General features: G+C 42.8%; 1 protein-coding gene and 1 pseudogene across 1 annotated transcript in view; one reads left to right on the plus strand and one right to left on the minus strand.

Moving 5' to 3' along the window:
- Positions 1-1645: 1645 nt before the first annotated feature.
- LOC102987588 (cytohesin-2-like) lies at positions 1646-25333 on the minus strand (annotated as a pseudogene).
- The window catches only part of PTGES3 (prostaglandin E synthase 3), a 31338-nt gene continuing 30769 nt past the window's right edge, over positions 24765-25333 (plus strand). Inside the window, exon 1 of the mRNA XM_007129392.3 lies at positions 24765-25120. Within this exon, the coding sequence (XP_007129454.1) occupies positions 25119-25120 (2 nt within the window). The 5' untranslated portion in view covers positions 24765-25118. The remainder of the gene's footprint in view (positions 25121-25333) is intronic.

Here is a 25333-nt window from a genome sequence, read left to right on the forward strand (position 1 = left end):
ACTTAGGCTTCTAAGGACTCTACCCAGTCATTTACAAGATTTTCTACCCTGGCTGGTGGGAGTAGGCACTATTCCTGGTCTTATGTGAGATTCAGAGATTGCTTTCTTTAATTGTTTCAGGCAGTTCTTTCCCCACTCTAAGTGGTTTCCTCATGTATATGCACTAAACAATACTCAGGAAAGCACCTAAGGGGAACCTCTAAAGATCTCTAGAAATCTCTCAGTGTATAGCTCTCTCCTTTCTGATACTTTGCCCTGTACTCCCTAGCTACCTTGGCCTCCATCTCCTTAACTCAGGGTAACGGCCAGTCTCCTCCTAGGTTCTTCCTCCTTGTGCCATGACCTGGAAATTGTCTCTGGGCAGTAAGCTGAAACAATCATAGGGTTCACCTCATTTGTCGTTCCTTTTTTTTTTTTTTTTTTTTTTTTCAGTACGCGGGCCTCTCACTGTTGTGGCCTCTCCCGTTGCGGAGCACAGGCTCTGGACGCGCAGGCTCAGTGGCCATGGCTCACAGGCCCAGCCGCTCCACGGCATGTGGGATCTTCCCGGACCGGGGCATGAACCCGTGTCCCCTGCATCGGCAGGTGGACTCTCAACCACTGCGCCACCGGGGAAGCCCCCTTTTTTGTTTTTAATTTTTATTTGGTTGTGCTGAGTCTTAGTTGTGGCAGGTGGGCTCCTTAGTTGTGGCTTGTGGGCTCCTTTGTTGTGGTATGCAAACTCAGTTGCGGCATGCATGTGGGATCTAATTCCTTGACCAGGGATCGAACCTGGGCCCCCTGCATGGGGAGCGCAGAGTCTTAACCACTGCGCCACAAGGTAAGTCCCTCATTTATCATTCTTAAGTAATCACTGTCCTTTTTTACCTGACATTCAATGTCTTGAAAACAATCATATATTGTCTAGTTTGATTAGATCAGATCTCTGTTACTCTATCTTGGCCAGAGCAATAGTTCTGGCATTTTTTCTGCATAGCTCTTTCTTCATCAGCAACCTACTCTGGTTTTCCAGGTGCCTATTGCTAAAACAGAGAAAAGGTATTGATTTCTGTATGTTTTCCTTAATAAGAGATTGTCTCTGAGTGGAAATAGGGAGTGAGACTGTTGGGGCTGGTTATTTTTTCATAACATATATTATAGAGTTGAATGACTCTTTTAAACCATGTGCTTGTGTAATTTTGATAAAAATTAAAAATTTAAATACAAAATAGTAAATGGTAATGAGACATCCCTACTAGTTTATGATTTTAAATGAAATGCTGTAGTGTTTTACCATTTAGGATAATATTTGTAATTTGTTTGGATATATAGCTTTTATTATATTTGTTTCCTTGAATTCTTTTTTACTTAGACTTATTATTACTTATTTATATTCTTATGCATAAACACTGACTTTTGTGAAAAGTTTTTCAGTATTTATTAATAATAATCCTAATATGATCATAATAAATTATAGTGATTGGTTTTCTCAATATTAAACCACCCCCACATTCCAAAAATAATGTTTCCTTAGTTGTAGAGTATTATTCTTTTGCACACTGATGGATTCTCTTTGCTAATGTTTTATTTAGCATAACCATCCCACCAAGTAGGAAATCTCCCACTTTTATTTATTTGTTTATTTATTTATTTGGTGTTTAAATAATTAATGATTACCAACAGCGTGTTGATTACAAATAAGAGAGAGGTTCTAGAGGTGATGAATTTTCCAAATAGAGCACCAGGATCCACAGCTGCAGGGCCCAGCCAGCCACTAGGGCAGGCAGTTCTATAATAAATAATGGAGTGGGGGCAAAGGAGCAGGGCTGTCCCTACTTCTTAACAGAAATCCACTTCTTCCTTGCTGCCAGCAACTCTAGAAGGGGCCCGTGCTCACAGTTGCCTGGACGGACTTGATCCACTGGTCCTTCTCCTCCTGCATGGGGGCCGAGATCAGGTATACCACATGGTTTCCCTCAACCATCCAACCATCTGCCTCCATTTTGCAGGTTTTGATGAGCTGCTCCTTATTATTAGGGATATAAAGCTCAAAGCAGTTAGGTTTCTGGGTGTCATCCACCTCTCTGATGCTCAGATTCTTCAGGGGGATGATTCCTCTGGGCTCCCTGTCTGTCGTCTACTAAGAATAGTAGAGGCAGTTGTCTATGAGGATTAACCAGCGCTGCTTCCACTCTTCACGTGGCCCCCTTTCCCTCCCAGCTTAAGAAGCCAGCCCTGCAGGTGCTGGCTAAAGAAGGTCAGATCATCCCCATCATCCTCTGGAATCTTGAAGGGCTCATTTTGGGTGTGGTCCTAGAGGTTCCTGATCAGCTCCTCAGGCAGGTCCCACCCTACTTGCTGTGCTGGTTCATGGTCACAAAATGCTCTGGGCCTGGCTTGTTCCCAGATGTTGGGATTGTGAAGGCTGGTGTTCAGCATTATCCCGGGCAAAGGACAGCACATAGCACGCATCTGTGGACTCGAAAACCCCAAGATTGCACCTGCAGTATCGCTGGGCAAAGGCTTCCATCATCTGGTCAATCTTCTGGGCCTCTCTGGGGAGGCAGGAAGCTCCATAGAAATTGCCTGAGGGCCTGCACCAGTCACGCAGATCCATGAAGGTATGGAGCACTGCTAGGTTCAGCTTTTCCCTCTCCCCTAGGTAGTCTCCATGGCTGTCTTGTTCAGGCCCTTGCCCTTGAACAGGAAACAGGAAGTGAACACCTTGGGTGTGTACTGAAGAAGTTTGTTCTCCACCAAGAACTAGATCCCCCTTCTTGGGGTCCTTGTTGGAGTTCTTCCTAACCATTGCCATGTCCCAGTCCTGTTGCAAGGATGCACTGCCCTCATTGGCCTCCAGGCAGTCTCGCTCATGACTTCACTGAGCTCCTCCTGCAGGCAGTGGATCTCCAGCAGCAGCTTCTGCTTCAACAGTGAGACGTTCTCCAGCTCCATCTGCTCCTCTGGAGTTGGGTCTGCGTGCTCATAGACACTGCCCTCCATGGCTACCAAGGCCCCACGGGCAGTCCTGGATCCGAGGTGGCCTGTGGGTGCAGGTCGGCCAGCTCAAATGCCCCTGGGTGGCTGCCACTGCCTAAACAAGGAGAAAGAAAACAAAAAACAAAAAACTACAGGAGGATAGTAGAGAAACTGGAATAGCTGCCATGTAATAAAAAGAACATAAGTTTATAAGTCAGAAAATGACATTTAGTATTGTGAAAATAAAGGGAAACCTCACTAAATTTGAGTGGCAGGGGCAGAATGGGGAGCTCTCAGGCAGGTGCCACTGGACATCAATACAGATCGCAACAGGAAGAGACGTATTTTGCATCTCCAGAAGGAACTAACACTATTTTACTAAAGCAGGAGGAGGAAGAAAAATGTTCTTCTCACCTGGCAACAGCTCAGCCAGTAAGACTGTGACAACTTAGCCAATGAAAAGCCACTATACTTTGAACTCCTAGTTTCCTCCAACTGACTTTTTGTTTGTAAGGTTCCTCCCAACTTCCTCTTCTCATCTATAAAAGTTTCTTCTCCTTTGCTTTCACTCAGACTTATTTGTGGTTCACATAGTTGCATGTGCCAAATTGCAATTCTGTGCTGCTTCTGAATAAATCCCCTTTGGCTGGTGAAATAACTTTTGTTTTAGGCCAACAGTGTTAAATAAATATTTACTAGCAAGCCAAAATAAAACAATTTTTAAAAATCTAGGGACTTCCCTGATGGCACAGTGGTTAAGAATCCACCTGCCAATGCAGGGGACACGGGTTCGATCCCTGGTTGGGGAAAATCCCACATGGCGCAGAGCAACTAAACCCGTGGGCCACAGCTACTGAGCCCGCGCACCACCGCTACTGAAGCCTGCGTGCCTAGAGTCCGTGCTCCTCAACAAGAGAAGCCACGGCAATGAGAAGCCCACGCACCACAATGAAGAGTAGCCCCCGCTCACCGCATCAAGAGAAAGCCCGCGCACAGCAACAAGACCCAACACAGCCAAAAAAAAAAAAAAAAAAATCTAAGCACCGTGTTCTATGCTCCCACCACATTTGGCATGAAGCTTGAATCAAGATAGATGCAATAGGGACTTCCCTGGCAGTCCAGTGGTTAAAAATCCACCTTCCAACGCAGGGAACGCGGATTCAATACCTGGTCTGGGAACAAGATCCCACATGCTGCGGGGAGACTGAGCTGGCGGGCCACAACTAGAGAGAAGCCTGCACACTGCAATGAAAGATTCCACGTGCTGCAACTAAGACCCGACGCAGCCAAAAATAAATAAATAAATAAATACTTTTTAAAAAAAGATAGTTGCAGTAATACTACAAAATCAGGATTTTATTACCCTTAGAGTTATCAAGCAACTACAAATCCCCCACTGCAGTGGCAAGACATTGAACCTTTTAGATACTGAGTGTTAGGTTCCATCCCTAAGGACACAGGCTATAGGCCTTGCTTGATTTTAACTGAAATTTTTTTGTTTTATCATTTCGTGTACCATTACCAATTCATGTAAGCATGGGGAGTGTTTTAAGTATTTTAGCCAATCCACAGTACCACTATTTTAAACAATCAGAGCTCATTTCTAACATCCATTATTCCAATTAATAATCCATTAATGTCTCCAATATAAGTTAATTTCTGACATTCATTAGTTTAATATGCAAGATGTCTAATGTTGATCAGAGTTAAGACAACTGAAGAGCTTCTGGTAATCCCTATGGAGTGTGAATTCCCAATTAGAATGCTGGCCACACCTAGAGTATAATTTTAAGCTAACATACCCATATTTCACTGTTTATGTTGAAATATTTTAAACTAAATTATAGATATTGTAACACTGGATTCAAATACTAATTATGCCACTTAAAAATCTATGTAATATTGGACATGAATGTAATTTGATCCCCTTGAGATTGTTTCCTTTAGTGTAAAATGAGGTTAATATCTCACAGAATGGTGAGAATTAAATAATGAATATGAAAAGGCATTATAAACTGTAAAACAGTCTACAAATGTTTGGCATAATTATTGGATAATAATATCTCTAATAGAGGTTAGGTTATATTGAGACCCTTTGAGGATTTGTCCATTACATGGAAGGGCAGGTGACCTCTAATGCTCACCTATTGTAAATATTACAGTTTTGATACTCTTTGTCTACAGAGACGGGGAAAAAGCAAAATGAGTAAGTTATGGATCCTTAACCCAGAAGGCCAAAATAATTAACTTAGACTGGCACCAGGATGTAGCCCTCCCCTATGCTATTCCAGTGGAAGATTCTCTACCAAATGAGGACAGACAATAGATTTAATAATAACAACTAACATTCATCCAGTTTTTACTATCTGCTAAATAGTGTGATAAGTATATTATCTTATTTAATCCCCCCAATAATCCAATAATGTAGGTATAGCTTTTAAGCTCATTTTAAAATGAGGAAACTAATGCTTAGAGAAATTAGGTAACTGCCTAGGTGGTGGTTGCAGGAGTTGAACTCAAGCAGTTTTTCTTGAGAACCCCTGTTCTAAACACAACACTTAATATATAAATATATATGTCTATATATAAATTTTTCCTGACATCCTGGACTTAAGAATAAGGGGGCAGACGAAATGAATGACGTTGCCTTCCCTTATTAAAACAAACATACATAAACCTTCAGCTAGTTTTCCTGGGGGAATTCTAGAATACTAACTCACAGAAGCATTGTAGAAGCGTACCTCTATTGTTTTACTCCCTGTCTCGTCTCATGTTTCTCCTCTTTTCTGAACTAAAAGCTTTTTCCCTCTTTTTAGTTTTCTCCTTCCCCATGTGTGGTAGACTGTCTGCAAAGATGGCTACTAATAATTCCTCTCATTTCTATATATACATGCTGCTCTTCTCTTCAAGAGGTGGCATCTATTTCCCCACACCCTGAATCTGGACTGGCCTTGCTACTTACTTTAACCATGAGAATGTGTTGGAAATAAAGCTGTGACAATTTCAGGCTTAGGACACAAGAGACTTGGCAACTTCCACTTTTCACTCTTGGAGCCTTGGAGTCCAGCTATCCTGCTTGAGAGTTTATGTGAAGAGAAAAGCTCTGGCCAACAGCAGACACCAACTAACCGATGTATTTAGGCCATCTTGGATCACCCAGACTCAGCCAAGCCTCCAGAAGACTGTCACATGACTGACCCCAGCTGATATGACATGGAGCAGAAAAACCAGCTGTGCCCATCCAACCCACAAAATAGTAAGAAATAAGTTTTTGCTTTAAGCTACTAGATTTTGTGGTGGTTGTTATGCAGAAATGGCTGACAGAATTGTGATGGGCCAGATACATTTAGATAGAATGGGCACATCCTTGGGAGTTGTCCTCAGATAAAGAGATGACTGTTCTTGAGATGTCTACAAAAGAGCTTGAGGGAATTCCCTGGCGGTCCAGTGGTTAGGACTCTGTGCTTTCACTGCCCGGGTTCAATCCCTGGTTGGGGAACTAAGATCCCACAAGCTGCGCAGCACGAGAAAAAAAAAAAAAAAAGCTTGAGGCAATAAAGTAAAACATGTGGCTGATTTGAGTTTGTCTTATCCAATTATAGATTTTCCACCAAAAACTAGCATAAAGAAAACCAGATACAAAGATCTTTCTTTTTTTTCTGACCACATATAAGAAAACATGAATGTATCTCATTTTGTCCAATACTCCGTCTGTTGGACCTGAGCCAAACAAGAGAACAGGTTCTCAGACTTAAACATCTTACTCCTTGAATTTGGCTTTAAGGTGCAAAGAGGCTGCTTCCCTCTCCTAGAGTAAGAAACCTACACTTACTGGATGGAGAATATATCAAAATATCAAGCTTCTTAGGAGTTGCACTTGAAATTGAAGTCAATTTCCAATTGTCCATGTAATGGAAGTTAAAGCCAGTAAAATATAGTTTAAAACTTACCTGAGGAAAAATATTTTTATTTTTGTTTTGTTTTTCTTTTTCGGAATATACTGAGTTTCACTTTTCTCATTATATTTTACCCATGACATGTTATTAAAATGATATCTCAGGAATTTCCTGGCAGTCCAGTGGTTAGGACCCTGCACTCCCACTGCCGAGGGCCCAGGTCAATCCCTGGTGAGGGAACTAAAATCCCACAGGCTGCGAGGAGCGGCCAAAAAAAATATGACATCTCATTCTACTCCCAAACCCAACAGGGAAAGGAAGCCCTAAAGTATTAGAAGAAAGCATTTTATTTTATTTTATTTATTTTTGGCCACACTGCACAGTGAAAGCGCCGAGTCCTAACCACAGGACCACCAGGGAGTTCCCTAGAAGAAACCATTTTAAAGTTAAACTTTGTTTAACAATAAATTTTAAGCATTTAGTAGACAGCTCCAACATTACCAGTTATCTCATAATTTGGAATGTGGCGAAATCAAGGCACAAAATATCTCTCTTCCTCTTCCCTGCCCCCAATCATGCAGATAGAAGGGATGTAAGGAATTGAGAGTTGTTTCTCATGAAGTAGAGGACAGGAGGCTGAAGGAAAAACCTAAAGGTGATATTCAAATTCAAAGGAGAGTCATCAGTTTTGCTTCCAAATACAGAATGTGAAGGGGAGAAATGGCAATTGAAGTAGGTAGGGTTCTTTTTGAGGAATGGATTATCACTTCTCTGAGGGAGTTAAAGTAAGCATAGGAAAATGGATGAGATTACTTTCTTGATTTCTTTATGTATATATATCTATATACATATATATATATTTTATATATATATATATATAAATATATTTTTTTTTTCCATATATATTTTTTTGGTGGGGGTTCTTTTTATTTTTCAGTGCTTTTTAAAAAAAATTTTATGTTGTGTATATTATTTATTTTATTTATATTATTTATTTATTTTGGCTGCGTTGGGTCTTCATTGTTGCGTGTGGACTTTCTCTAGTTGTGGTGAGCTGGGGTTACCCTTTGTTGTAGTGCGCCAGCTTCTCATTGTGGTGGCTTCTCTTGCTGCGGAGCACAGGCTGTAGGCACATGGGCTTCAGTAGTTGTGGCGCACGGGCTCAGTAGTTGTGGCTCACGGGCTCTAGAGTGCAGGCTCAGTAGTTGTGGCACACAGGCTTAGTTGCTCCGCAGCATGTGGGATCTTCCCGGACCAGGGATCGAACCCGTGTCCCCTGCGTTGGCAGGCGGATTCTTAACCACTGTGCCACCAGGGAAGTCCAAGGTGGGGGTTCTTAATATGAAAACTTTCACACATAGAGAAAAGTAGAAAGATTAGTACAGTGAATAGCTATATTCCCTTCCAGAATCAACAATTGATATTTTGCCATATTTATTTATTTGCTGAACAATTTTAAAGAAAATTATGAAACAGGAGGGAAGAGAGCAGGGCACAACCTTTAAAAGAATGACATAGCCAGAGGACATGACAAAAACTGGTTATAACCTATCAGGCCCAAGATGGCGAAAGAGTCAACTTCCAGTGGACCTTGAGCCTCATTATATGCTCATTGTAATACTTTACCGTATGCTACATGACACACCCACAGGTGCCATGACAGTTCTGAGGATGACCAAAAAGGACCAAAAAGTGGGTGGTGACCCAATTCCTGGAAATCCCTGCAAAAAAATATAATCAGGGACTTCCTTGGTGGCACAGTGGTTAAGAATCTGCCTACCAATGCAGAGGACACGGGTTCGAGCCCTGGTCCGGGAAGATCTCACATGCCGCAGAGCAACTAAGCCTGTGAGCCACAACTACTGAAGCCTGCGCGCCTAGAGCCCGTGCTCCGCAACAAGAGAAGCCACCGCAATGAGAAGCCCGCGCACCGCAACGAAGAGTAGCCCCCGCTCACCGCAACTAGAGAAAGCCCGCGCACAGCCACGAAGACCCAACGCAGCCAAAAATTAATTAATTAAAAAAATATATATATATAATCAAATGTTGAAGTTGTAAAGTAGTTCTCTCAGCCTCCACCTTAGGGAAGGGCCATGGGAACCACCCAGGAATTACAGTATAGTCTGTATTAAAGCTACCACAGAAATGCAGGAAATTGTTTCTAGGAGGTAACTTAAATGGAAAGTAAAACAATACTGCCCATCCTCCTGTGCCCTGCCCCTGCACTATTCTCTTGCTTAGGCAAGCAGGGGAGAATAATTTCACCTTTAAGAAACTCAGAAGGGAAAAGACTGCTAGAATAGGGGGGAAACATTGAAGCTTTGGATCTCCAAGTTTCTTGGAAGCTTCTGTACTCAATGGAGAACTCTGGGTGGGGCCCAGAGAAAAGGAATAGGGACTTGACTACTTAGGACTATGTCTAGGATTTAAGAAGCTGAGGTAAGGGTAGATGAAGTTTTCTATATAGTCAAGGCAGATCATTAGGGTAGGAAAGGAAATCAAGATTCATTCTTTCAAGAATATTGTGCATTTAGGGACTTCCCTGGCGGTCCAGTGGTTAGAACTCTGAGATTCCACTGCAGGGGGCACGGGTGATCCTTGGTCAGAGAACTAAGATCCTGTATGCAGCGCGGCACAGCCAAAAAAAAAAAAAAAAGAATATTGTGCATTTAACTGGTAGGTCCCTGCTGTTGCATCTTTTCAGGAATCTTTGGATACAAGGGGCATAGGTGAAAGAACCCCCAAAATGTCAATAGTGTGCTGCTGGGATGGAGATATAAAGATCAGTTTGTAGCTTTGCCTCAAGGAATTTGTGTGTTTCTTGGAGGGAGGTAGGTGCCAAAGACAAGTACATGAATAACTGGCAGCACAAGTTTTTAATTTATAAATATACATATATATGTGCATATAAAGTCAATCCTTATTATTCACAGATTACATGTTTGTGAATTCATGGTCATCTACAGACATGTGCAGATCAATATATATATTGTTTTGAGATATATATATATTATATATATAAATATATATAATATATATATTATATATATATCTCAATAAGGTACTGTGATCGAGAAAGTTTGGCAACCACTAGTGATGGAGTGGAGAGCTCCAGAGTAAAATTTGGGAGATCACCTACACTTAGAGGACAGCAGAGTCAGTGAAGGACGGAGAAAGGCCAGTCAGTCATCAGTCACAGAGACTGATAAGAACTAGAAGAGAGCCGTTTCAAGAAAAAGGAATGATTGATTGATCAGTAATGTCAAATGCTTCAAAGAGGTCAAGAATGGGGACTTAAAAAGGTCTTTGAACGTGGCAGCTGAGTGACCTTCAACGTATCCATTTTTGTAGCTTGGGATTGGTGGAAATCAGTGAATGGACAGTGAAAAAGTGTCTTTAGTGAAAATGATTGCATATTATCCTCAGAAATCTGGAAAAAGTCTTGTAGACCACAGCATGAAAGGGAGGCCTGAGGAAAGATTTATGTTTTTGTCTTGCTTTTTAAGATGGAGGACCTAAGCATATTTGTAGGCAGAAGGGAAAGATTAAAGGAACAAGCTGAAAATGCATAGTCTTGGAAAAAGGCAAAAAACACTGAGATTAAGAGCAAAGAGAGAGGAAAAAAAAAAAAAGAACAAAGGGAGAAGGGTCATCCTGGGCTTGAAGGAAGACACTTCTTTAGCTATGGAAGCAAAAGTAGATGTCACAATTTTTGTTTATTTATTTTATTTTAAATTTTATTTATTTATTTTGGGCTGCATTGGGTCTTCGTTGCTGCGTGCAGACTTTCTCTAGTTGCAGCGAGCGGGGGCTACTCTTCCCTGCGGCGAGCGGGCTTCTCATTGCGTTGGTGTCTCTTGTTGCGGAGCACGGGCTCTAAGCGCCCAGGCTTCAGTCTTTGTTGCACGTGGGCTCAGTAGTTGTGGCTCGTGGGCTCTAGAGCACAGGCTCAGTAGTTGTGGCACACGGGGTTAGTTGCTCCGCGGCATGTGGGATGTTCCCGGACCAGGGCTTGAACCAGTGTCCCCTGCATTGGCAGGAGGATTCTAAACCACTGCGCCACCAGGGAAGCCCACAATTTTTGTTTATTTTTTAATAGTGTTTTTACTTAATTATTCAGCTCTAGCATGCCCATAAAGTAGTGTCAGAATTGCTAGCCCATATTCCTAATTCTATTACAGAATTTATGTACAGTTATTTTTGTCTTTAACCTTGCAGTATCCAGACAAGATACTGTTTCCCAAAGTTACTTCAGGGTAGTTCTTTTCTTCATCACTCTTTCAGTGTGACTGTGTTTTTTTATTTAAAATACAGTTAGATCCATATTTACTGTTTGCATACCATTTTGGGTTCCTTCCACATTCTCTCTTTTTTAAAAAAATAAATTTATTTATTTATTTTTGGCTGCGTTGGGTCTTCGTTGCTGCATGCGGCTTTCTCTAGTTGTGGAGAGCGGGGGCTACTCTTTGTCGCAGGGCGCAGGCTTCTCACTGCGGTGGCTTCCCTTGTTGCAGAGCACAGGCTCTAGGCGTGTGGCCGTCAGTAGTTGTGGCACGCGGGCTCAGTAGTTGTGGTGCACAGGCTTAGTTGCTCCGCAGCATGTGGGATCTTCCCAGACCAGGGCTCGAACCCATATCCCCTGCATTGGCAGGCAGATTCTTAACCACTGCACCACCAGGGAAGCCCTCATTTGTTTGATTTATTTATTTTGGGGGAATATGAAGGGCAAGTGAAGCATTACCATGGTGCTATACAAAAAGGTATTCTCAAAGAAGTGTTAACCCTATCCTCATCTGTACTACCCCTTCCCATTCTCCTCTTTTTACCCCTTTTCCAACCACCCCTGGTAACAAATTTCTTAAGCTTCTGAGAACTGCACTTTTCCTTCACCTTTTAAAAAACAGTATAGGGAATTCCCTGGCGGTCCAGTGGTTAGGACTCTGCGCTCTCACTGCTGAGGGCCCGGGTTCGATCCCTGGTCGGGGAACTAAGAACCCACAAGCTGAGTGGCGTGGCCAAAAAAAAAATTAAAAAATAAATTAATTAATTAAAAAATAAGAATATAATATGGAAATATCTGAAACAGAAACTGTTAAACACCTATTCCAACATCTCTTTATCTTCCTAAATCATACAATCTCTGATATTAGCTTGGCACATAATCACCTGGGTAAACAATCCCATTCTCCCAGTGTCCCTTGCAACTAGATGTAGCCACGTAAGTTCTTGCCAGTGAGTTGCAAATAGAAAGGTTCTGTGCCAGCTTTTGGCAGATTGATTTAAAAGATTGCTGGGCAATGAGAAGCCCGGACACCGCAACAAAGAGTAGCCCCCGCTCGCCGCAACTAGAGAAAGCCTGCACGCAGCAACGAAGACCCAACACAGCCAAAAAATAAATAAATAAAAGAATGTAAAAAATAAATTAAAAAAATAATAAAAGATTGCTGGGGAACTTCCCTGGTGGCACAGTGGTTAAGAATCCACCTGCCAATGCAGGGGACACGGGTTCGATCCCTGGTCAGGGAAGATCCCACATGCCACAGAGCAACTAAGCCCCTGTGCCACAACTAGTGAGCCCACGTGCTGCAACTACTGAAGCCCGCGTGCCTAGAAGCCGTGCTTCGCAACAAAAGAAGCCACGGCGATAAGAAGCCCGAGCACTTCAACAAAGAGTAGCCCCCGCTCGCCGCAACTACGCAGCAATGAAGACCCAATGCAGCCAATAATTAAATAAATAAAAATAAAAGATTGCTGGGATGTCCTCTTTCTCTCTCTTTTTCTCCAATCCTCCATCCTACTGCCTGGAACATGAATGTGATGGCTGGAAATCCAACAGATATCTTAGACCATAAGGACAAGGGCCCTAGGGATCAAGGAGTGGAAAACTTAAAGAATCTGGATTCCTGATGATATCTCAGACTCTCCATACCATTTCAGAATCCTGTGTGTGTGTACTTCACAATTTTTAAATGGCACTTAGGGCTGTCCTCAGTTTCAGTGAAGATGAAGATAGCCCTGCACTATTCTTGCATTCAAATATTTCCTTCTTCACCCTCACATTTCATAAACCTTGGGTTTCCCTAGAAAAATAAAGATTGGCGCAATATTAGTATGCTTTTTTTTTTTTTTTTTTTTTTTGCGGTACACGGGCCTCTCACTGTTGTGGCCTCTCCCGTTGCAAAGCACAGGCTTCAGATGCGCAGGCCCAGCAGCCATGGCTCACGGGCCCAGCCACTCGGCGGCATGTGGGATCTTCCCAGACCGGGGCACGAACCCGTGTCCCCTGCATCGGCAGGCGGACTCTCAACCACTACACCACCAGGGAAGCCCTAGTATGCTCTTCTTAAGATATGGTGTTTAAAAACTGAAATAGTTGAAATTAAATATCACTTCAGGATCATTTCTCTAATGTGGGGAATTAAACATATGAAGCTTGGATGGGAATATAGCTGATAAGAAGTTATGATAGAAAATCAATCTAGATATAGAAATAATTTAGCAATTATCATATCTATCCCTACTCTTTCCTCATATTGATGAATGCTATAAATATCTGTTAGTACTTAATTAGTGTTCTATTCATGAGCATCAGGCAATAAGCCATACATGCTGAACAGAGGATCAAAAAACATAAGGGCTTCTTTGGCATTTTCCTGAGGACTTCAAAGCCCTTAAAGTTACCCATATAGAAATATATCTTAGATATTGTGTGGGAGTTAGATATTAGTTTGATTTCCATGTTGCAAATCTGGAAACACAGAACGCAAGTGATCTGAGGTCCTCTGAGGTAAAAAATGATTTCTATCACAGATCTGGCACCTGATGCACTCCTTCAACAAATTATTTATTGAGCAGGAATCAAGAGAAAGCTGCTAGAAATAGGGACTTCCCTGGTGGTCCAGTTGTTAGGACTCCGCGCTTCCACTGCAGGCAGCATGGATTCGATCCCTGATTGGGGAACTAAGATCCCGCTTGCTGCTTGGTGTGGCAAAAAAAAAAAAGCTACTAGAAATGAAACCAGTCCTGTAAAGACTGCTGTTGGCATCTGCAGGGGTCAAAAGAGTAACCCATGGGGACTTCCCTGGCGGTGCAGTGGTTAAGACTCCCCGCTTCCATGCAGGGGGAACGGGTTCGATCCCTCGTCAGGGATCTAAGATCCCTCATGCCGGGATCTTAAAAATTTATATAAATTTTTTAAAATTAAAAATAAAATAAAAGAGAGTGACCCATGGGCTAAGAATTAAGAATGTCCCTCTATAAGCCTGGAGTGGAGGTTCCTGAGAAGTCAAGGGGCACTCAGATTTGTACACTTTAATTTTTTTTTTTTTTTTTGCCGTGCGGTGTGGCTTGCAGGATGTCAGTTCCCCGACCAGGGACTGAACCAAGGTCACAGCAGTGAAAGCCCAGAAGCGTAACCACTAGGTCACCAGGGAATTCCCAAATTCTTATTTTTAAAAAAGTGAGGGAGTCAGTATCCTCAGGGTGAGAACAGCCCTTCTGCATGTCTCCCTACTGACCTCTATCAGCAGAGGTCAAGTGGGAACCCCTGAACTCTTCATGTCCTGGCAAGATTCCCCACTGTGGGACTTCCCTGGTGGTCCAGTGGGTAAGACTCCATGCTCCCAATGCAGGGGGCCTGGGTTCTATACCTGGTCGGGGAACTAGATCCTGCATTCATGCCACAACTAAGAGCCCAAATGCCGCAACTAAAAGATCCTGCGTGCCACAAATAAAAGATCCTGCATGCTGCAACTAAAAGATCCTGCATGCTGCAACTAAGACCCGGCACAGCCTTAATTGATTAATTAAATTTAAAAAAAAGATTCCCCACTGTATTCAATATTCACAGCCTCTCTACCACCATCTCCCTTGAGATCATTATGCCCTTTATCCCTGTTCAGTCAGTTATCATTAGAATCCAGGAGTCCCCAGCCATGCCTTATACCCTGGACTCTAAAATTCCTACAGTCTGTATATCATTGCTTCTAACTCCATTTTACATGCCTTCCCACATTTTGAAATCCTTTCACAACTGAACTCAAGATCAAATATCTGCAAAATCCCTTATATCCTCAATCTCTTCTCTGAACATTTCCATCACCTTCTTGCTCTAAGTGTAACCTGGCTCTCCTTTGATGGCAATGTTTCCCCTGCAGCCCTCTTGAATGTAGCTATTCTCCTACACTCTTTGTTACTATTGGGCCTAGAGGTGGGGTAAGTTTCCTCTTTAAATCATAAGTTATCAGACTACAGACAGCCCCCAACTTAGAATTGTTTGACATGGTGATTTTTCAACTTTACAATGGTGCAAAAGTGATATGCATATAGTAGAAACCATACTTTCAAATTTTGAATTTTGATCTTTTCCTGGGCTAGCAATATGTGGTACAATACTCTCTTGTGATGCGGGGCAGTGCAGTGACCCACAGCTCCCAGTCAGCCACTGATCACAAGGGTAAACAAGCCATACACTGACAACAATTCTGTACCCATACAACTATTCTGTTTTTCACTTTTAGTACAGTACAGGCATACCTTGTTTTATTGTGCTTCACTTTACATTTTTTACAAATTAAAGGTTGTAGCAACCCTGCATCTAGCATGTCTATTGGTGCCATTTTTTTCCAACAGCACTTTGTTTCCATGTCATTTTGATACTTCTTGCAATATTTCAAACTTTTTCATTATTATCATATTTGTTATAGTGATCTGTGATCAGTGATTTTTAATGCTACTACTGCAAAAAGTTTATGATTCACTGAAGGCTCAGATGATGGTTAGCATTTTTTAGCAATAAAGTTTTGTTGTTGTTGTTTTGGTTAGGTTTGGGTTTTTTTGGCCATGCCATGCAGCATGCAGGATCTTAGATCCCCAACCAGGGATCGAACCTGCGCCCCCTGCAGTGGAAGCACAGAGTCCTAACCACTGGACCGCCAGGGAATTACCAATAAAGTATTTTTTAATTAAGGTATGTACATTGTTTTTTTAGACATAATGCTATTGCACATTTAGGCTATAGTATAGTGTAACCATAACTTTTATATGCACTGGGAAACAAAAAAATTTGTGTGACTCATTTTGACATTTGCTTTATTGTGGTTGTCTGGAACCAAACCTGTAATATCTCCAAGGCATGCCTGTATTCAGTAAGTTACATGAGATGTTCAACACCTTACTATTTATTTAAAGTTTTGCTTTGTTTGTTTTTTGGCCATGCCATGTGGCTTCTGGGATCTTAATTCCCCGACCAGAGATCCAGAGATTGAACCCGGGGCCACGGCAGTGAAAGCACTGAGTCCTAATCACTGGACCGCCAGGGAACTCCCTTATTTATTCGTTTATTTTTACATTCTTTTAAAAATATTTTTTCCATTATGGTTTATCCCAGGAGATTGGATATAGTTCCCTGTGATATACAGTAAGACCTTGTTATTTATCCATTCTAAATGTAATAGTTTACATCTACTAATCCTAAACTCACAGTCCATCCCTCTCCCTCCTCCCTCCCCCTTGGCAACCACAAGTTTGTTCTCTACATCTGTGTCTGTTTCTGTTTTGTGGATAGGTTCATTTGTGCCATATTTTAGATTCCACATATAAATGATATCATATAGTATTTTGTCTTTTTTTCTGACTTACTTCACTTAGTATGATAATCTCTAGTTACATCCATGTTGCTGCAAATGGCATTATTTTGTTCTTTTTATGGCTGAGTAGTATTCCATTGTATATTATGTCCCACATCTTCTTTATCCATTCATCTGTTGATGGACATTTAGGTTGTTTCCATGTCTTGGCTATTGTGAATAGTACTGCTATGAATATAGTACTGCTATGAACATAGGGGTGCATGTATCTTTTTGAATTATAGTTTTGTCTGGGTATATGCCCAGGAGTGGGATTGCTAGATCATATGGTAGTTCTATTTTTAGTTTTCTGAGGAACCTCCATACTGTTTGTTTGTGGGGTTTTTTTGGCTGCATTGGGTCTTCATTGCTGCGTGTGGGCTTTCTCTAGTTGTGGCGAGTGGCGGCTATTCTTCGTTGCGGTGCGCTAGCGTTTCATTGCGGCGACTTCTCTTGTTGCGGACCACGGGCTCTAGGCCTGCGGGCTGCAGTAGTTGTGGCTTGCAGGCTCCAGAGCGCAGGCTCAGCAGTTGTGGTGCACAGGCTTAGTTGCTCCGCAGCGTGTGGGATCTTCCCGGACCAGGGCTCAAAACCATGTGTCCCCTGCATTGGCAGGAGGATTCTCAACCACTGTGCCACCAGGGAAGTCCTGACTTACAGTATTTTCAACTTACGATGGGTTTGACATAACCCCATCGTAAGTTGAGGAAGATCTGTATACTACACACTAGCTCTTCTTGTAATTTATTGCCTCTTTCCCTAGGTTACTTCTACTCATTCCTTTAAGGTTTTAGATCCTGGCTATCACCCTCTCCAGGGACAGCCATCAGAATTCTTGGTGATATCAATATCCCTTCAATACTTTGGCGTTTCAAGTTCCTTGACCTCTTCTCCTCCAATGATATTCTCCTTCACCATACCTGAGCCACCATTTCAATGATCATATCAACTCGTCATCACCAAATAACTGCATCACCAAAAACTGCAACCTTGTCATCACCAATTCATTTCCTTGCAACCTTCTTTGGCCACATATTTGAGAATGTGTAATTTTAATATATATTAGATAATTTGGAGGTGATTGTAATTTCTTAAATCTTTTTGTAAAAGACATTGAATAATGCATCTCAGCATATTTCTTGCTTCTTTATTGTTTCCCTCATTAAAATGTAAGCTATGAGGGTAAGGACTTTTGTTTTGTTCATTGTTATATCTTCAGCATCTACAACAGCTGGGCCATATTAGGTGCTCAATAAATACGTGTTGAATAAATGGAGGAAACGCCTATTACATATCAGGCCCTATGAATACAACAAACAAAGCAAAATCTCTGACTCTATGGAAACTACAATTTAAAAAAATATTTATTTATTTGGTTGCGCTGGGTCTTAGTTGTGGCTCGCGGGCTCCTTAGTTGTGGCATGTGAACTCTTAGTTGCGGCATGCATGTGGGATCTAGCTCCCTGACCAGGGATCAAACCCGGGCCCCCTCCATTGGGAGTATGGAGTCTTATCCACTGCACCACCAGGGAAGTCCCGAGGAAACTACAATTTTATAGTGAAAATAAAAATATTAAAAGTGGTAAAACTTCACTATTTAGATAACAAAGTACCATTTTAAATTATTTTTAATTGAGATATAATTGACACATAACATTATATTAGTTTCAGTACAAAATCTTTTTTAAAAATTATTCGGCCATTATGCAAAGGTTTGTTTCTGGGCTCTCTGTACTGTTCCATTGGTCTACATGTCTGCCTTTAAGCCAGTAACACACTATTTTTTTTTTTAATATTTATTTGGCTGTGTTGGGGCTTAGTTGTGGCAAGTGGGCTCTCTAGTTGTGGCGTGTGGGCTCCAGAGCATGTGGGCTCAGAAGTTGCAGCATGTAGGTTTAGTTGCCTGGTGGCATGTGGGATCTTAGTTCCCCGACCAGGAATCAAACCCACGTCCCCTGCATTGGAAGGCAGATTCTCAACCACTGGACCACCAGGAAAGTCCAGTACAAAATATTCTTGTGTCTGTGTCTGGACTCTAACAAGAATACCCCATTCCTGTTATTGGTTATCATTAATGTTTATACAGAGGTGATCGGATCTGTATGAAATCATCACTTTGATATATGCTTGATCGTCTTTGGCAAATTGTCTTAGGTTAAGCTGGTCTAACAAAGTACCATATACTAGGTAGCTTATAAACAATTGAACTTTATTTCTCACAGTTTTGGAGGTTATAAGTTTGAGATCAGGGTACTAGCATGGTTGGGTTCTGCTGAAAGCTCTCTTCCCAGCTGCAGACTGTGACTTTTCATTGTATTCTCACATGGTGGAAAGATGGGAAGAGAGAGTTCTCTGGGGTCCCTTCTAAAAGGGCACTAATCCCATTTATGATGGCTCACCCTCATGACCTAATTACCTCTCAAAGTCCCCACCTCCTAATACCATCACACTGGAGGTTAGGATTTCAACCAATGAATTTTGCGGGGGACACAAGCATTCAGTCTATCACACAAAGCCAAAACTTTAACATTCCAGGATTAGAGTACCAAAATAGTTCTATCTATATACACTACATAAGAGATCCTCCTTACAAGCCAAGCCTTGAGTTTTTGTATGTGAAGTTTAGAACCTGTTTACATACTAGTTTAAAAGCCCTTAGACTTTCATCTCCTTCCCTCTTTCCTCTGTGTTTTATCCTCTCCTGCCTCATACCAGACCTTGTTCTCTCAGTTATCCTGTCTTCAACCCCTCCCTTTCTACTAGCTTCTTCTCTTACTCTTCAAACATGATAAAAACAAAAACCACTCCTCATTCCTAAACAAGCCACAAAAATAAAAATCCTTCCCTCAAGTACTAAATATATACAATATTAAACTATCTCTTTTTACTCCTCCATCTGTCCCTTTCAGTCTCAGCTAATGGTGTCACATTTCACCCCCTCTCCCAAACTAGAAGCCTCTTTATCTCTTCCCCCCTTTGCTGCCTCTTTATCTCTTCTCCCCTTTTCTAACTGGTCTTCAAGGGCAGAAATTTATCAAAATTCTGGGTGAGCATTTCTCTTCAGCCCTTCAGCAACTGCTTTAGTTCTGGCTCTACTCTCTTGCCTAAACTACCATAGCTGGCCTGTCTGCAGTCTTTTTACAGCAAATTATATTCCACAAACTTCTGAGCATCTATTATGTGTCTGGCACTGGAAACAAACAAATATGACACCAGTACCTATACACAAGAAGCTTGTCCACTCACACTATAGCATCATTCCTATTAAAAACTTCTGTTGCCAATAGAATTAAGTACAAACTTTTAAGCAGACATATAGGGCCCTTTACCATCTGGCCTGAACCCACTGAACTTCCTGCCTTCTCTCTCATCACTCTCCTTTACCTATAGTCTCTCTTAGGCTCTGGCCACACTGAACCTTGCACAGATCCCTGAAAATTCCATTGCCTCTGCTTTACATATGCTATATTCTCTGCCCGGAATACCCTCTTCTGCCTCTCACCATTGGCCTTGGAGAAATTCATTCAGACTTTGAAACTCAGCTTTGATCATTACCCGCCTTTTTTTTTTTTTTTTTTTTCCTGCGGTACGCGGGCCTCTCACTGTTGTGGCCTCTCCCGTTGCGGAGCACAGGCTCCGGACGCACAGGCTCAGCGGCCATGGCTCACGGGCCTAGCCGCTCCGCGGCATGTGGGATCTTCCCGGACCGGGGCACGAACCCGTGTCCCCTGCATCGGCAGGCGGGCTCTCAACCACTGCGCCACCAGGGAAGCCCCCATTACCCCTCTTTGATGCTTTCCCAGATGCCCCTACTTAGTTCTTTGGGTTGCTGTTCCCACAGTACTCTGTTTACAGCTCTAATAGAGTACTTGTCACATGTATTATAATTTATCTATTTACTTATTTACCTTTTCTAAAATTCCTGAGGTCAGGAACAATATTGCTTTGCTGTATCAGGCATATGGTAGGCTCTAAATTCCAAGGTTTAAAAAAATATTATTTTGCCACACTGGGTGGCTTGTGGGGTCTTAGTTCCCCAACCAGGGATTGAACCCTGGCCCACAGCAGTGAAAGCATGGAGTCCTAACCACTGGACTCCCAGGGAATTCCCTCCAAATATTTTTTAAATGAAATCTCTTAGCACTTGGTCTTCTCTTATTTTCCCCCAAATGGAATTACCTAGCCCTTATTTCCTAGAAAAGGGAGCATTAAAAAAATTTCAGGTGAACTAAAAAATCAGAAAAAAAGAAGGCTCCCTTAACTTTGAAAGTAATCCTATTTCTCCATCATCCCATTACATAACTCAGTTATCCTGCAAGGTGCTGAACAAAATGATGTTAATATTCCACCAAAATCTAATGTCTAAATGTATATGTAACCTTTTTCTGGTCACTTCCTACCTTACACAATGGAAAGAGCACAATGAAGTATTTACTTAAGGCAAACAGAGTTACCCGAGAACTGTAATACATTCTCTCTCATGAAAACCATGAAATTAAAAACTATTATCTGATTTTTTCTGATCCCAGAGAGTACTGCTAATTTACATAGAAATAAGCATATATCACTCTATTTATTGTCTTATTTTCTACAACATGAACTGCTGTAAGGTGACGTCTGGGGTAGAAGAACATTTTTAGAACATTTCAATGTATTTTATTTAAAAATGAATTAGCTTTTTAAAGCTGCTTCCTACACTGAGAGCTATTCATGCTTTTGTCATTCTACAGTGAGAGACTAGCAGCAAAACTCAGAATATGAAAAAGCTCAACACAAGACACAGTCATTTCTTGACCCTTTCTATTACTGCCAAACCAGACTGGCAAGGTATGCTTCTAAAACTGTAGGAAGATAATCATGGTATCAGAGAACATAAAGTAATTTAAGTTGGTATATGTGATGTTTACATTTAGCTAGATCATGATGTCTCCCTTAAACTTTATGACCAATTTCTTATTTTCTATACCTAGAACAGGTTACTACTTTGCCCCCTTTCCTATATTTACCTTACGAATACAAAAGTAACCACCTCTAAGTTCTTATCGTTTTAGAAAACCCCCTCATAAAACTGGACTTTTCTCACCTGTTATAATTTTTTTTTTATTTTTAAAATTTCTCATATCAGCCTCTAAAGTTCTCTTTTGCTATTAGTGACTGTGGACACATTTAAATTCAGTCCTCAGTAAAGTATCAGGGAGAAGGTGGATGCTACAATTAAAACTGACAAATTCTGTGTTCCTTTTTACTACTGTTTTAAATTGGCCTGGGAATTTCTTTTCTCTTAGGAGACTGTTGGGATCAAACTTGTGAAATGGCATCTAATACCAAGTATTTTCCAGTTTTTGCCAATTCGGGTTGCATATTTCTCTCCCCAAAGCCCCGATACCATTAACTATACATCTTTGAATCTAGATTTTGCCCCCTACTAGATACAGAACTTTTCAGTGAATTTGAAAAGGAGATCTGGTACAACTTGGGTCCCCATCAGCTAATGAATGAGATAAAACGTAAAGGCATGGATAAACCTGATTATAAGCTATTTGTGAAACTTCTGGGTGAGATGCCATTTCCAGAGCTACACTAACATGAAATCCCTTGAAATATGTCCAATGGGGGTAGTAAACAAACTATAAATTACAATGCAATGGATTTGAATTTTCAAAAATTTCTTGTGTGATGGTTTTTCCCACAGCACTTCTTTTGATAAGGGAAAATGCCTGTTATTTCGGGTTGCAGACTTCTAAATGCTATCTTCAATTCAGTTCCTCCATTTTCAGTTAATCTTATATGTTGTTGCCAAATTAATCTTTCTAGAACATAAGAGTGTTACTCTCCTTCAAAAAAACTTCAATAGCTTCCCACTGTCAGAGAAATAAGTTGAAAACAGTTAGCCTGATTGATACTCAGTGTGACTTACCTTCTCCCTACACTCTGGACTTCCTAGGCCAGGGATTGGCAAACTACAGCCTGCAGGCTGCAAATTTTTTGCATGGCCTTCAAGGTAAGAATGATTTTTACATTTTTAAAGGTTGGAAAAGAAAATCATATGACATGCGGACATAAAAAATTCAAATTTCAGCATTCTTAGTTTTTTTTTCAACACACTCTCATTTGCTTACACATTATCTATGGTTGATTTCATGCTACAATAGCAGAGTTCAAAAGCTGCAGTAGAGACCTTGTGGCCTTATCTGACCCTTTACAGAAAGTTTGCCAACTCCACCTAGATATACTTGTTCCTATCTCTTCACCTATCAAGATCCTTGCCTGGAATGTACTATTCCCACTCATTCCTGCTGTCACCTCTGAGGCTATCAAAGTAAAATTTTCAAAAAATTTCAAAACATGATTCTCCCACCAATTTAAAATTAACGTGAGCCAAGCATTCATTTATTTAACTCACCGAGGGAACCAGTAAGATGGTAAAGCTGGTTCCAGGAGCATTTAAGGAACTAGATATTTACAGGCATAAAAATAAGAATTAGAATAAGGTTGCAGGTTAAACAAAACTGGTTAGCGTCCTACAGAGCAATAAAACCATAAACTTTCGAGTTAGCTTTTCTATCAGCAATCTGCAACTCAAGTAACTTCACAATGTTTGAGCTCTAATCATATAACAAATAGCAAGTCAAACACAGGTACCTTCTCCTAGAGAATCATCCTTGGGCAGACAGGTTAAACCATGTCCCAGCGTGACCAGTTAGAAGGTCATCCCTCCACTCCTTGCCTTATTTCCATGTTTTGGGTAATTTTTCTTAACAAGGCCTCTCTTAATCCTTCCAGTCAATATCGACCTCTGCTTTTATGCTCCCGTTATTTTTTGTACTTCCATTATAGGACTCAAATATCTGGATTTGTGTGCTTTATTTTGTTTTTCCCAACAAGCACTAAGCTCCTTAGAATCACGGTATTGAGGGCTGGGGTTTAACCTCCCCTTTCAAAGGTTTGAGGGCTTCCCTGGTGGCGCAGTGGTTGCGAGTCCGCCTGCCGATGCAGAGGACACGGGTTCGTGCCCCGGTCCGGGAAGATCCCACATGCCGCGGAGCGGCTGGGCCCGTGAGCCATGGCCGCTGAGCCTGCGCTTCGCAACGGGAGATGCCACAACAGTGAGAGACCCGCGTACCGGGGAAAAAAAAAAAAAAGGGATTTGAGCATTGGGTCCAATGTCCATAGTTCCCAACATCTGCCTTGCACAGTATAGATACCAAGTCCTCAAAGCTTAATATGAAGCCCCCAAACACTTCCCAAAATGTCTTACCGCACTTCCTTAAACCTTCTGTCTTCTAACGAGCGGCGCACTGGTGTATTTCTCCCTTACTGCACGGTTAAGTGACCTTCTACAATAGACAAGGTACTGTTTTGTTTCTCTTGGTTACCAACCCCCAAGAGCCTAACCCAGTGCCTTGCACCAAGCAGCAGTTCGACCGCTGAAAAAAGATGGGGGACCTCCACCCCCAATTGATGTGCCTGGAGACACGAAAGTCCTAGTCTCTCCATTCCCACAAACTTAGACCCTAACAGCCTTCCTGTGTCACCTACAGCACTAATATCGCAAAGCAGGTGCAAACCCCAGCCCCCAAGGGTAAACGTTCCTCCTCAGCCAAAGACCTCAAATTTCCGCTGCCCCTGTACAGGGTCTCCAACTCTCATAAAAATGGCGAGGTGGGGCTTCCCTGGAGGCGCAGTGGTTGAGAGTCCGCCTGCCGATGCAGGGGACACGGGTTCGTGCCCCGGTCCGGGAAGATCCCACACGCTGGGCCCGTGAGCCATGGTCGCTGAGCCTGCGCGTCCGGAGCCTGTGCTCCGCAAGGGGAGAGGCCACAACAGTGAGAGGCCCGCGTACCGCAGGAAAAAAAAAAAAAAAAGGCGAGGTGGACAAAGGCCCTGAATTCGGAAGTTAGCCCTTCTCCGCAAATATTATATCACCAGCAGAGGCTTTTCCCCTCCTTCTGCGGTGCAATGTTTCCTCAGTGGGCCGCTTTACGCTCTTAAAAGTAACCGAACCCTCATTTCACTTTTCAAGCCTCCGGACTCTGCGTCCCTCCGCCTCGGCCTTCCTCCCAGGTCAACGCGGCCATTTCTCGGGGAGATCGCCCGAGGCGGGTGGCCGGGAGGTTAAGCGTCCAACGGTTTTCCACCACAAGGGGGGAGCGCGGGAGGAGCGGCGGGAACCAGGCGGGCCCGAGGCAGCGGACGTAGGGCGGGGCCAGCGCTAGGAAGGATCGCGAAGGAGCTGGGAGGCCCCGCCCTTTCCGTAGATATCTCTAGAAAGCCGCGCAGGAGCCCGAAAACAAAGAGTGCGCACGCGCGGCAGCAAGGCCCGGGCATTTTGCTGCGTCACCAGCCGCCGCCCGGCCTCACCACCCCTCGCTCGCACGCACGCACGTTTCTTCTCCGTCCTCGCGCCCCTTTTCCTACACTTTCCTCTTCTCCCCGACCGGAGGAGTCGCTCTCCCCGCGCGGTGCATTCTGGGGAGCCAGGTCGAGCCCGCCGCCGCCGCCGTCGCTTGAGGGAAGCGAGAAGAGGCCGCTACCGGGGAGAAGACGCCGGAGTCGCCACCGGAGAGGAGTCGCTTGCCCAGGAGCTGCCGCCGGAGACGCCCGCCACCCGTTCGCCCGTCCCCCTGCCCCGTTCACGATGTGAGTGCGACACCCCGCCGAGGGATGGTCGCCCGTGAGGGAGGCCGAGGCCGCGCGGGGGGCTGCCGGGAAGCCGTACCTTCCCCTCCCCCGCTTTAGGCTCCCTCGGCTTTTCCCCCTCGGTGGAAATCGTTCTTGCCTGGGGGTGGGAGGTTCAGTATCCTTGTTGCGATTACCTTTGGCGGGTGGAGGACATATTTCCTCCGATGTTCT

The sequence above is a fragment of the Physeter macrocephalus genome, chromosome 6 (assembly GCF_002837175.3).
Source record: "Physeter macrocephalus isolate SW-GA chromosome 6, ASM283717v5, whole genome shotgun sequence".
NCBI lineage: Eukaryota > Metazoa > Chordata > Mammalia > Artiodactyla > Physeteridae > Physeter > Physeter macrocephalus.